This window comes from Symsagittifera roscoffensis, chromosome 4 (genome assembly GCF_963678635.1).
Source record: "Symsagittifera roscoffensis chromosome 4, txSymRosc1.1, whole genome shotgun sequence".
NCBI classification, from domain to species: domain Eukaryota; kingdom Metazoa; phylum Xenacoelomorpha; order Acoela; family Convolutidae; genus Symsagittifera; species Symsagittifera roscoffensis.
In genome coordinates, this window is record NC_087065.1 from 9,578,496 (window position 1) to 9,592,472 (window position 13,977).

Genomic DNA, 13,977 nt, shown 5'->3' on the forward strand with positions numbered 1-13,977 from the left:
TAGTCAAACGGACCTTCGTTAATTTTTTCTTCAAAAAATATTCCATATTCCGGACTTATTCACATCTATAACTTCATTAACAAGTTTTCTAGGCAGATTTTTTGGGCTGCAGTTTCTTAAGACAGTTCTAAAGAATTATCATTAAAAATCTTTAAAAACATAGCTCGCTCTGGTTGTAACCATACACAAACCTCTAACCACCAAATTTCTGTGCAGTTCTGAAAACGAGCAAGTGGGAAAACTCTGCTTCTTTGTTTAGGATCTTAATTTCAAAATAAAAGATTCCCAAATTGAATTGTCTCAGTAGGTAGCGGGTGGGCTGTTGATTTAAAACAAATAAGGAGCAGGTTATACTTTCGACTTTTTTAACGTACCGCTCTGATTATCAAATCTCATTATGAAATATATGGATTGCAAATCTCATTATGATTGCTATAGAAGTTTCTGAAGACGAGGAAGTGGCGTCTATTCGCCATGTTCGAGGAGGCCAATCTCATCATGAATGACCTTGACGAGGCCATACACTTCGAGGTGTCTGTCGGCAACTTCGGCAACTCCATGGATCCCGACTCGTCTCCCATGCCCAGCACCACCAGCAGCTGCCAGGTAAAACGGAGGCGTCCTTTTATGCGTCCGGACTTTGTTTTTTTTTGGGTGATAAGCTCTTTTCCAGTTTCCCACCTCCACGTAAAATTACAAAAAAAAATCTGTTAACAAATTGTTCACACGGCATTTTACGTGTAATAAATGTTTTGAAAATTTGTAAATTTATAAAAGTTACTATATCATGTTTTTGCTGGCCAAAAATGACGTGAAACAGATTCTGCGATTAGGACAATGAATTAGCGTATGCTACTCTTTATTGTAGAGTGTGTTCGATGGGCAGTTCTACAGCTATGTGCCATTTGGGGAGAACAAGCCCATAGTGAGTGTGGACTGTGACTTCGAAGACATCTCCTTCCGACTGGCCATACTCAACATGCTGGAGAAGACAAGAGACACTGTCGTGAGTTGCAATACAATATCAGAGTTTAGGTTGCATGAAAAATTGTGATCTTTTAGTGTCTTTTTGTTCCTATATTCAAAAAAATTATGCTTGTTTTTTTTATAATCAGACCAATTTGACAAATTAAAACAGCTAATGAGCATTGATCCAGAAGTCTTTAGATTGCCAAGCGCGTCTGCGAACGCTAAAATAAAATCAGGTTGGCAGATCTGCTCGTTTATTGTTCCGACTTTCGAAGGGGTTACGAAATATTTGTACTGGGGGTGTTTTTTATCGAGACATGTTTTGACTTTTTAACCAGCAATTTTTGATAAAATTTTTAAATTAGCATTCGAAAGGAACTATTGCCCTTACCTCAAATTTCAAAAGATAGTTTACCTGTGATTATTTTTCATTAGGTTGTTGGGTTTAAAAGTAGCAGGCTGGGCCAATGTGTGACAATAAACGCGCAATATACTTCGTGCTATTAAAACTCGTATGCGATGATTTATTTATTTCGACTTTCGAAGAAAACGGAATATTTGTGCTTGGGGTAATTTTTTTTGGGCAATTTTCACCGATCAAATAATAGTTTTTAACAAATACTTTTTATACCCCATTGAAGATATCGATTCGTTGAAATCAAACATAAAAATGTTTTTACCTTCAATCTTTTCTTGCAAATTTTTGGGAGCTTTGACCATGCTCTGGACTAAATTATGCGCGTTTTGATAATTTATTCATAATGCTGAAAGCGTAACGCTAATAATTTTTGCTAGGCGAATTATCCCGCACAACAAAATCTTTCCAAATTGATTTGAGGCTAGCTTATTGGTGGTAACAATTTCACACGACTCCATTTTTTAAAATTGATCATCGTTACTATTGTCCACAAATTATACTTTTTCAATATTTTTCCCCAAAGTCTATTCTATTGATCAAGGGGCAGTCGCAAAATTCATGGCTTTTCCTAATATTTGATTAGTCTTGTTCGTCGTAAAATTTGTTCCAAATTGGTATGAAGCATGCTCTTTGGTCTATTGAAAACTTTGCTTGATATATGCGAAATATATCACTTTGAACTTAACATAAAATGTGCTTGAAATTTTTTCATTATTTTTTGAAAGTTACATCAATTTCAAAAAAACGAACACCACTGCATAGACCTTGAAAGATAGTAAGAGCATTCAACGCTTCGCCCTGATGCGGGCAGTCGAAATTTCAATACGCGAATTGATCTTGCGTGGAAATTTATACGCAATCATAATTGCAGGCCAGCTAATCGGTCATTTGAATTCGTCTCACATTTTAGCACTCCCTTTACATTCAATATTAGTCAGCAAAACCTATTCGAGACCAGTTTAGGGGCTAAACGAGACAGTTAAGGGGCAGTCCGAACAATCAGGGTCGCCCTGATATACCAGCAGTATTGATGTTCCGACTTTCGAAAAAAAAATGAGGAATAAATGTGCCCAGGGTGTTGTTTTTATTCAAATGAGTTTTCCAATTTTTTTTCTCTTAGGAGATTGATGCTTGATCTGCTTGGGTCCCGCTGAGGTCGCACACCACAAAATTAACCTGACACATGGCTAGCAAAACTGTTTGTTTTATAATTTGATGCTTGAAGTGTAACGAGCGTAATTAATGCGGGAGAATTCTGCCGTTCTTTAAATCTTTTCAAATTGTGTTTAGGCAAGCTATTTGGTCTTATTAATTCCATACACGACTCAAACTTTAACACTCAAAACTTGATTTTATCAGCCTAAAATTCATAGTTTGTCTATGATTCATTTTCCAAAAACTATTCGAGACCAGTTAATGGGCAGTCGGAAAATTCGGGGCTTTGCCCTGATACGAGCAGTCTTGTTTTTGTTATATGGCTCAATTTTTTTTCGATGTTTTGAATGATTGTTTGTAATGCCCGCATATGATCAGTTGAAATTTTGAAACCAAAGGAAAACTGTTTGTCAATGTAAGTATGTCACTATATGTTATCTTTGATATTTTGTTGACAACAGGGTGAGCAGTTGACAACTCTGAGACGGACCCACGAGGAGCACCAGTTGATGAATGAGGAGGATCATCAGACACATCTGCATGAAGTTGCCCTGGTGGCCATCAGAGTGTTGGACCACCTGAAGAACAACCTACCGAGAGTCATTGCTACCATCGAAAGCATGAGTGCGCAGGTAAATTGAGCACGGAAGGGATGATTGAGTTGTTCCTAGTGAAATGACTTTTGAGGCCGTCCCCCAAAATGAAGTTTAAATTGAGTAATTAAGTTTTTAAATTTGCAGAAAATTGGAACGAACAGAAGTGTAGCCGGTTGCTGTTTATGTAGCACAGAATGTTCCAACCACACTAATTGATGAAAAAAAATAAATGACTTTTTCAAAAACGTTTTTGACGAAAAGCTTAAATTTTTTCAAATAGACTCACGTCTTCCGAAGTCAGGTTTGGAGTGAGAGCGTAAGTATAGGTCAAATTTTTGTGTGAAAACCAGTTTTTTTTGAGACTGAGCAAAAGTGTTTTCACAGAGACAAAACTGAGCTTCCCTTCACTGGCAATACGCAAAATAGCGCCAAAAATCAGAACAAAATGTTCCTCAAACGAAAAACGAAAAAACGTAATAAATTTTGTTGAAGAAATGGTAGGCTAAAAAATCAAGAAACATTTTTTTGCATTTGTTGTAGAGGTCAGTTACCTGAAAAAAGAAGGATTTGAATTTGACTCCATCCATTTCTTTCTGATAACCAATAGATGAAAGGATAAAAAAACAATTCGGTCAAAAAATTGAGATACGAAAAATACTAAATGTACTCAAATTGGTTCATTTCAGTCTTGCAATCAAACAACCTGCATATCCAACAGTAACAATCGGGTATAAAAAGGCCCTATCCGAGGTTTGCTATAGTAAAAGATTTGAATGAAAAAAAATGAAAAACAAAACTTCAAAGAAATGAAAACAAAGATTACAACTAATTGCTGCGAAGAAGAACTGCAGAAAACGTTAAAAACTCGGAAACCCCATTAAAATAACCCAAAGCATAAAAACTTATCAAATATGAATGTTATACCCTACTGTACGAGATGGGTCACAATACAAAATACAACATTAGAAAAAACGCCACTAAAGAAAATCAAACTTTACGGAAAGTTGTTTTGTTATTCGAAAATTTCAACCAGAAATAACCATTTACTGGTCCTGGATCTAGGTCCTACTTTTGAGTCAAATTAAAAACTATATGTAAATGTATAAATGTAGCAGAAAATTTAAAAGCATTTTTATTTCTTAAAGAAAGTTTTTGCGCCTATAAAAATTTGAAAACCATGAACTATTTTTACCATCAGGAAAACAAAGAAAAAAGAAAAAAAGTAGTCAAAAAGTCTATCAAAAAAATTATAGATCTAAAGTATCCGGCAAGCAATTGCAACTTGTGTAGATATGGAGATGCAGATGAGGATGACCAAATTTCAATCATCCTGTGTCAAATTATTTACGGGGAAGAAAAGTCTAGTACCAATTGCAATACCCTTGCTTATCGCGAAGACAATATTTTTTTTTTAGATTCGGATTCACGTCTAAAAGGGCTCGCTTTTACCTGATACATTTTTTGAAATTAGCTGAAAGCGCCCTACACCATAGTTCCATTTATTGATGATCAAAACAACCATCATTTGAAGAATTCTGGTAAAATGATTACGATTTCCGAAAAAAATGACTAGGTAGCTGATTTAAGTTTTTAATTCCTTGTTGCACATAGGTTTGAAAAAGAATGTCTTACTTCCTTTTAAAGATACTTTTCAGAACTTTGTAAATTACTCGGTAAAAAATTGATTACTTAATATTTTATTTTGAAATACAATTGCAGTATTTACTGGACTGTTTTGTGGGTGTTTGTAGGGCAACACTTTGGACAAGAATCTGAACAAGTTCCGAGTGAGTCAGCTGACGAGTATGGTGGCGAGGGCACAGCACGAGTACGAGAGTGCCACTGAGGTCACTGCTGTAGTGGACCTGCTCCAGGAGTTCATGGACATGATGAACAGACTCTGTCTGGAGGTAAGATTTGATCGGATGCGTACAAATGAATTGCGCATCAAATGAACAGATTTTTGGTAGTTTTTTTCAGAGAAATCAGAACAGTTTTTTGCTGTTGAACAATTTTCTGTTTTTTGAACAGTTTTTTGTTTGAAATGAAGTGCAGCATAGCAAAAATTAGAACCGTTTTTTTTAATACTGAGACAAAGTTTCTGATTATTTTTTGAATTTAAATCACGACTGAAAAGGGTTTAATATAATATTACGCTAGTTTATCTACGAGTGCTTGATTTAACTCGTAATCCTTTCGAGAGAGATGGGAACAATAATAGAAGGAGCAGTCATATCAAAATAGCGGTTGTTATCGTATAATGATACCCCGACATTCTGTTCGTTTATTTATTCGTGTAACTTTTTTTTAGACGCAGATCAGTATCCCGGACATCATCGTGTGGTTGATGGAGGACACCAAGAGGATAGCTTACATCAGAATACCCGTGCAGGAGGTGTATTACAACAAGGCAGAGGAGTTCGTGGGCAGATACTGCATGCTACCACAGAACCTCATCCTCAAGGTACGCCTTTTGCATCAATTACGTCAAAAAGCTAACTAAATCCACGAGGAAACAAAAAACTAACTAATTCTAGATTACTAACTTAATCTACGGGGAAACAACCAACTTCCAGGTTTTTCAAATCTTAGAGGAAAATGGCTGTTGTGCCACTAATTTAGACCTACCGCATGAAATGTTTCTTCGTTATTGTTCCGGCAGGGTGGCCAAAAAAAGACTCCCTAGTTGTACTGAATGTGTTAAAAATTGCATTTGAGGACAGCTAACCATAATAATTTTTTTTTCAAACAGAAAATATAGTTTACTATGAATGACACTTATGTGAATTTAGTACTGCCGTGGAGATCACCATTGGATCACTACAGATCAGTTCTCAGATGTCTCTGATTGTTCAGAGTGATTGTGAACAAATTGCGTGATTGTAATTTTGCATGTTGTTCACTTTAAAATACACTAGTGAGCTTGCGAAACGTAGTGGTATAATATGATATATTAATATGATATACTAATGTTGTGTTATGTGTGCGTAGTACCCTGGTAAGAAGCAGCAGAAAGAGTGCCGTGCCCCCTGTCAGCTGAGACTGAAGTTATGGTTTGGACTGCAAGTGGACGAAGGTGCATTCTCCAAGTCAGCGACAGAAGCCACTCTGACCACTGTCGCTGAGACTGTAAGACAACTAGCACTCGCTCACTCTTGGTCAAGTTCATGTTCATGTTCACTGGCTGTTTTTCATACATAAAAAAATTTGCGTTTGTAATAAAGACACAATTCAGAGAATTGACGAAAACTAAAAAATTATATCCATTCAAAACTCAAAAGAAGGTTGTAATGAAGGAGTAAATAATTTGAGGTAAACGATAGGCAATATTTTTTTGAGGGATGGGGAGGAGGGAAGGGATTTTCTGGCAGACGCGTCCCTCCTCAGGGATTCGACCCCCTAACCAACCAAAAGGTCCCCTTCGGTATTATTTTGACATCCACTTTCAGCCATCAACCCTAAATTTTTCAAAAAGCGCCTTTGGCGCCAACATTTACTAATTTTGAAGGCAAGCGCGCGCCAAAAACCAAAAAAAAACTTCCAAAAATTGACCTGTTTCCAAAAAATGGCCAAAAGATTTTCCAAAAAGTGTCTGTTTTTCAAAAATATGTCTGCAGTTTTTAAAGTGAGTTGGGAGCGCTCGAAAAACAAATTTGATCGGACTAAAAAAAGTCGACAAAACTTTCGAACGTTTTTTGATACCCCCCCCCCCCCCCCCCCTGCGAAAATCCTAGATCCGCCCCTGATGAAGACCATATATGTTTTTCACGGAGTCCGCTAACCAATTTTTATATCAAGCGGAAACTATGAGCGTTGATAATTTTTTTTATAACAATCGGAAGATGCGGTACTTTGAAAATTTTGCAGGTGGGGGAAGGAAAAAAGCCGCTCTTTCATTGAGATTTGGATCCCCCTCATTACCCACATTATGCACATGGCAAAATTTTATAGCAAAAATTTCATTTTTGAACGAGCACTTCTAATCTGTTTCGTCCTTGAGAACCATTTAAAATGCTAACTGGTATGCCATTGGAGCGAATCGGCGGGTCTCAAAAAGGTTGCATTTGAATAAGGGTAAATTTTAGCATGAATATGAGAACTATCGTCTCATGTGGAAGAAAGACAGTCCCAATTTCGGCTCCAAGGACGGTCGGGTTAGTGCACTCTCTTTTCTATTTCCATAACACACTGACGGGTTAGTGTCTCGTTTCAGTACCAGTTCGAGAGCAGCATGCTCGGTTGGAAGAAAGCCAGTCCCGAGTACACCGACGTGCTACATAACGTAGGGCAAAAAATCACACGTCACGTGACTGAAATTGGTACCATGATACAGCTAACTGCTTTTTAAGTTTTATTCTTTATACCTGATGATACTTTTAAGCATTAAAATTTGTTAAAAAGTTAAAATTAAATCAAACAAGAAGATAGAAAATTATGACTCAATACGGTAATTTAAAAAAATTATATTCAAGTTGTTAGCTTCATCATTGTCACATTCAAGTGTCAGAAAAACTGATGTCATACCAGCTGAATGTAGAAAATCATGTCGTTACTCATTTTATATATGCTTTTTAGCAGCATTTTGTATTTTCGTTTTATAATATCGTGAAAAAACTATTTGCGCTAAATGGCGAAAACGAAATACAGAAACAACAAAACCACACAATTTCTTTCAACTTCTACGAAAATTAGCTGCAATTGCTTAGTGAGAAACGCATGCATTGGTTGAAAGACTAATTTAGCAAATTTAATGGCTTACATTTAATGGCACTCTGTTTTGGCCATACATTTTATGTTGTCACCTCGTTAAAGGCTTCTCATAAAATTAAAATATATTTCATTGAGCTTATGCATGGCATGATTGCTAACGAAATCAGAGCTGAAAAACAATGCTACCATGCACCAACTTCGACTAAATTATGAAAATTTGTGGTCTCTATATTTTATTCGAAGAATGAAACTAGGCTCTGAAAACAAAATTTCAAATGAATCAAAAATACCTGAAGGTAGCTCAACTTTTAAAAGTAATTAAATCCAACAAACTGAAGACCGGCAGTTAAATGATGGAGGTCAATTCGAAGGTGGTATGTCAAAATGACGCAATGTAATCTTTTGCGATTACCTTTTTGATTTGTTGATTCTGTTCAGATCGAAATGCCCAAGGACAAATTTCAACCCCCCGATGGGTGGGAGTTTGATGGGGACTGGTTCATCAGTCGAGACAAGAGGTAATTTGAAATTTTACCAGTCGAGGCAAGAGGTAATTCTAGAACAAAAAACCCCCTTCTCATCGATTTAGCTATCGCTATAAGGTTGCCGAAGAAGTAGAAAAAAAATGTTTTTTTTTTTCAGTTTTGAGTGTCTGTCAGCTCTGTGAAGCAACTAATCCGTCTGATTGCCAAGGCACGCCCGAATTGCACTGTTATCAGAACGTTATGGTCATTTTAACTTTCTGCGCGAAATGTGTTTTAATAAAACACCCCAACTAGTTTTCATGCAAGTTGTCTTTTTTGATCCGACTTTCGAAGAAAGTGAGGAGTATATATGCTCTGGGTGGTTTTTTATTCGGAACAATTTCACAAACTATTTCCTCCCACGGGGATCGATTCTTTTATCTGCATTAGCCCAGCCGGGTGTGTACACCACTAGTAAACTGCCAGGCGTCAGTCTAAACTGCTCGTTTTACATTTCACACGTAGCCAATCATCTCCGCGCTAGCAAATCTCCCAAATTGAATTGAGGCAATAAGCTATTTGGTTTTATTAATTCCAAACCCGACTCAAAATTTAACACTTAAAATTTGGTATTATCATCAGACTAAAATTCATAGTATCTCCATCTCACATAAGCAGCAATTTGATGATGTCACGAGAAATTTTACACGATGTGAAATATGAAGATCAAGTCTAATCATCAGGGCCTAATTAGTCTGCATGTCAATTTATATATTTATCCGACAATGTAAACAGCAAGTTCACTTGCAAAAATTCGCAGGTGGGGTGGGGGAAGAGCCATTTGAATAAACCGAGACTATTCGTAAAAAAAGGCAGTCGGAACATTCAGGGTTTTGCAATGATACGCGCAGTCTTCATTACGAGGCCAAACTGTTCACTATATAGGCGCACAATTTTGGGTTCCTGGATTCCAGAGACAAGCTTGTAAACGTGTTAAAATTTGTCGGATCGACCAAAGAAAACGAAAGAACAAAAGCAGGAAAAAGGGAGCGTCCTTGTTGCGGAATCCGCTTAAAATTCACAACATACACAGTTTGGCCTCGTAATGTTGTTGTTCCGACTTCCGAAGAAAGTGCGGAATGTTTATGCTTGGGGTGGTTTTTTATTCAGTCCAATTGCCATTATTAAACTAAGCGTTTTTGGCAAAATTTTTAGGCATCTTAGAGAAACAATGTTGCCCTGAGCACAAATTTATAAAGATAATATACGTGTAATCATTTTTCATAAAGTTGGGTTTGAAATTTGCTATTTTGGCCAATTTGGGATAACTAATGCGCAATATACTGCGTTTTCATAACACGCCTAAGCGGCTAATCGATACGGTTCAAGCTTAGCCGAGGCCAGTAATTTAGCCTTATTAATTAACCAACCATTGTATTTAATAAAGCGTGTGGGATGGTAAAATGAAGAAAACATCGAAAAAAATTTTTTTTTGTCTATTTTTGATTCTTTTGTCAATTGTTCAAGTTTAACACTTTGCAGTTGATCTTAAACTGCAGTCAGAACATTCAGGGATTCGCAATGTTATACGAGAAGCCTTGTTTTAGTATTTTGCCATTTGATTGGTTTATACTTGTTTCTTCCAAAAGCTTAGAACCAAAAAAAATGTGTCAGATAATCTCCTCTGGTCTGTACATTTAGTTTTAACAAAAACGTGACTGCTTGTATCAGGGCGAAGCATTGAATGTTCCGACTGTCTTTTAAGGTCTATGAGCAGCATTAACATGAAAAAATTAAAAGTAATAGAACAAAAACAATTTTTTTAAGCAAATTTTGAGATTTTTGTGAAAATCATCCGCTCACGCCATATTAAGTACAAAGGTATAGATTTTGCTCCTCTTATTAAACCAATTATGGCAAATGAGCTTCCTTCAACAACTTGGAACGATTTCTAAGACTGATAAAATCTCGGCTTATGTGTTAATAGCGCGAAATATTGTCCCAAATTGGCCAAAATGGCAAATTTTAAACCCCCATAACTTTCTGAAAAATAATCGCAGGTGAAACATTTTTTTAATATTAAGCTCAGGACAACAATAACTTTCAAATGATATTAAAAACTTCCGTCAAAATTGGGTAGTCAAAAATTCGAAATTTGTTCGAAGAAAAATAAAACCACCCCGAATTATTCCGCTACTTTCGTTATGAAAGTTGGAGTAATAACTAAGTAGCGGAAGTATTATTAGATAACCGTGGTAAAAATAAACGTTATTGCGAAGATGAAATAGTCTTTTTTCGAATAATTGATAGTCGATATTCAATTTTTTTAATATTAAAAGTTATCTATTTGATTGGTCGCTTTGTGTTGGTATGTCACTTTTCATTTGTGTGTTGCAGTTGCGAAGTAGATGAGGACGAAGGTCTGGACTACTATGTGGAGGATGTGTTTGAGAGCCAGGGCAGGTACCCCGGATTATCCTGGCAGAACACGCCGGACAAGATTAAATGGGTCACTATGGTGAGTTGTGCTGAGGGCATTGACAACTTTCATTTCTGTGTTGAAGCGTAATTTTTATGAACCATTGATTCAATAGTTTCAAAAATTAACTCCAACGCCAACAGTGACATAATTAACACAACGCCAAAACTTAAAATGAAAATTTTTAACCTCAAGAAAAAACAGTTTTTTAATCTCTGACAAAAACCTGACAAAAACCTTGTCTTTATCTGACGATATTCATTGTAAAAACTCTACTTAAAACTCGACATAAATTCAGTTTACAATTGTTAATACCTTATTTTTTTTTTGGTGTAGCAAAGTCAGGAATCTACTCCCCGTGATGAGATCATCCCCCCTCCTGGATGGGCGTGGGAGGACGAGAACGACGGGTGGGAGGTGGACATGGACAGGGCAGTGGACGAGGAGGGATTCGAGTACTGTGTCGACATCGACCTCGGTCAGTCAAACTTCACAAACAAAAAACGGAGTCAATAATTTTAACTTTTCACCATTATTCAATGACGTTAAATTATGATTGTTTGACCATAATTATAGCACGATAGATTTTATTTAATTTTTTTGGGACGGAACATTGTTTGATTTTTCAACGATGAAATGGAGAAAATGGCTCTCACTTTTTAAAAGAATAAAAAGTTGTGAGCTGTAAATGTTCAGTTTTCTCGCGCATCCATTTTTTATGGATATATGCATTTAAATAATTATCATTTTAACTTTTTTTTTATTATTTACTAATTGATGCGTGTCTTTATTTGTGCCAGGTGGCTGGCAGGCGAGTGAGAAGCCGTTCCACGTGTGGCGTCGCAGAAGGTGGGCCAGACCCCGGGTCAAGTTGCCGGAGGGAGAGATAGCCGAACTCAGAGCCGCCCCTGGAGTCAAGGCAAGTTCAGTTTATTACAGACACATCTGGAAAATTCAGTTCTGATGAAATCTTTTTTACTATTTTTTGATCGATTTTTTTTGAACGCATTATAGTTTATGTTCTAGTATCGACTCAAGCAACTGCTTTCCTGGCCCTTTTTTGATGACCCTTTTTCATCGCGTCTTTCTTTTTGATAGATTTTGTAATTATTTGACGAATAATGGCCGCCAAAAGTTTTATGCGTTAATGAATTAGACAAGCTATTATCAATGCAAAAAAGCCGAAATCTGGACAGAAGTAGAAAAGGTTGGACTTTAAACTGTAACCGACGACAATTTGATGCAGGCGACATTTTGTAATTTTTGACAAAAATCGGCGATTCGTAGCAGGCGACTCTTCGAAAAAAAGGAAGAAAACTGCGTCAAAGTTTAGCGGGGACGTAGTTTCTCTTTCTGACTTGATTCTGACAATTGTATCTGTTTTTTCAGGAGGAGGACGAGGGGTGGGAGTATGGCAAGACATATGGCAGTAAGTTCCATAAAGTGGAGCAGAAGATGGATCTGAAGAGACGCAGGAGGTGGCAGAGGAAGCTGAGGAGGGTCAACCCCAAGGCACCCCCTCTCTTCTTCTTCGAGTTCAAGGTCAGAGTCATCGTCACGTGTAATCTGAGAACTACTTTGCATGAAGCCATAAAACTATCTGGTTTGACGGTTTGCCATAAAAATATCATAATCATAGCTTCCCCTATCCATGTTTTTTTGTCATTTTTCCTTTCGAAACAGCCCTATTAATGATGTAATTTGAAACTTATCGAAGTTATTGATGTTATTAACGAAATATGTAGGAGCGAACTTTTTCAACATCCAAATAATAGCAGCAGTTCTGCGAGTGGCTGACGTCATGACGAAGGCTTTGCAAATATTTAGCATTTCACTGGTATGTAGGTGGCCAGCAAAATTTTGATTGATAATGAATGTCTTATTTTGTGTTTCAGAAAAAAGACGAGATAATCAAAGTGGCTCCTAGAACATTCGCTTCATTCCCACGTAAGATGGCGTCCTTTTTTCAAATTACTAAGACTTGCAATTATCTGTTAAAATACTCTTCAAAAGATTAATTTGCTTTCTGCGCGTTTAAAACGGAACCAATCAAAAATGAAGCAAAAATTTTTTCAAATTTCTGAGACGAATTTGATGGTAGACGTTTGAAAATTGGGTTTTTAATCTTATGAGCTGTTCCTTTTATCTTTATTACGTAATTTCAGAGGCTCACAAGTATGAGATGCGGGCATACATCTACCAAGCACGTGACCTTCTGTCCTCTGACGACGACGGATACTCGGACCCCTTCTGTCGGGTGGTAATTGGAAACAGAAGTCAAAAGACCACGACTCAGAAACTGACTGTGAACCCCACTTGGAACCAGACGCTGCTCTTCAAGAACCTCGAGTTCTATGATTCACCTGAGCATCTAGCCGAACATCCTCCGCCCGTGGTGGTCGAGATATTCGACTGGGACAGCATCGTTAGTACCTCATTTTAATTGATACTTGAAGATTCAAAAAGTGCTTTGTAATTTTTTTTGCCTGATATCTGCTTTTTGCTTTTCTGAGTTGCTTTTCGAAGCAAATGACTGATTCATAAAATGTTTGTGAAAAAAAAATGTTTGTTGCGCAGATTTTAATTTTTTTGTTATTTCATTCTGGAAATTTTAAACAAAGTTAGTCAGATTCTAGTTGTCGGGGGCTCGAAACAAGGTCAAGTTTTTTTTAATTACATTTGAAGTTAGCGATAGCCAATTCAGTGAACAACGCTTCTAAATGCAACAAACTACTGTTTTTTGCAGGGTAGCGATGACTTCCTGGGACGTGTGACTATCACGCCAACAGTTAAGATCCAGCCCACCCAGGGCAAAAAGGCGGAGCTAGACTGGCACCCAGTGACTAGTTTCGGAGAGTCAGCGGGAGAGATCCTGTGTGCGTTTGAACTGCTTCTGGCTGATCCTGGAGTTGATTTGCCATTTGAACCCACTAGGTCGGACACGGATAAGAAGAACTTCATTGTTCCACAGGGCATTGCACCTGTGCAGCAGAGAACTGCAATTGAGGTTCGCTTTTATTTCAACTTTTACCTGTGGTTTGATAGTTTTGGTTAAAACTTAGCAAAACCCGCTCACTTTTGTTTAAATTTTGCGCATTTGAACACTTCACTACAAGTTGTGTTTACCACGGAAAATACAATTATTTGACAGTCAATTCTGCACCAATACGCGCTACTGTTTAGAGT

At 37.1% G+C, this 13,977-nt stretch overlaps 1 protein-coding gene across 10 annotated transcripts in view; it reads left to right on the top strand.

The window, feature by feature from the left end:
- Positions 1 to 13,977, top strand: part of LOC134844429 (dysferlin-like) — a 64,903-nt gene that overhangs the window by 21,693 nt on the left and 29,233 nt on the right. For 9 of the 10 annotated variants that reach the window (XM_063861102.1, XM_063861099.1, XM_063861107.1 and 6 more), the window contains 15 exons: positions 439 to 606; positions 869 to 1,006; positions 3,004 to 3,174; positions 4,890 to 5,048; positions 5,450 to 5,602; positions 6,130 to 6,267; positions 7,224 to 7,292; positions 8,287 to 8,366; positions 10,710 to 10,830; positions 11,128 to 11,269; positions 11,592 to 11,710; positions 12,181 to 12,333; positions 12,687 to 12,738; positions 12,957 to 13,216; positions 13,538 to 13,798. In XM_063861102.1, the coding sequence (XP_063717172.1) occupies positions 439 to 606; positions 869 to 1,006; positions 3,004 to 3,174; positions 4,890 to 5,048; positions 5,450 to 5,602; positions 6,130 to 6,267; positions 7,224 to 7,292; positions 8,287 to 8,366; positions 10,710 to 10,830; positions 11,128 to 11,269; positions 11,592 to 11,710; positions 12,181 to 12,333; positions 12,687 to 12,738; positions 12,957 to 13,216; positions 13,538 to 13,798 (2,184 nt within the window). Of the gene's footprint in view, positions 1 to 438; positions 607 to 868; positions 1,007 to 3,003; positions 3,175 to 4,889; positions 5,049 to 5,449; positions 5,603 to 6,129; positions 6,268 to 7,223; positions 7,293 to 7,351; positions 7,421 to 8,286; positions 8,367 to 10,709; positions 10,831 to 11,127; positions 11,270 to 11,591; positions 11,711 to 12,180; positions 12,334 to 12,686; positions 12,739 to 12,956; positions 13,217 to 13,537; positions 13,799 to 13,977 lie in introns of all 10 variants that reach the window. The other variant, XM_063861101.1, reaches the window with a different exon arrangement.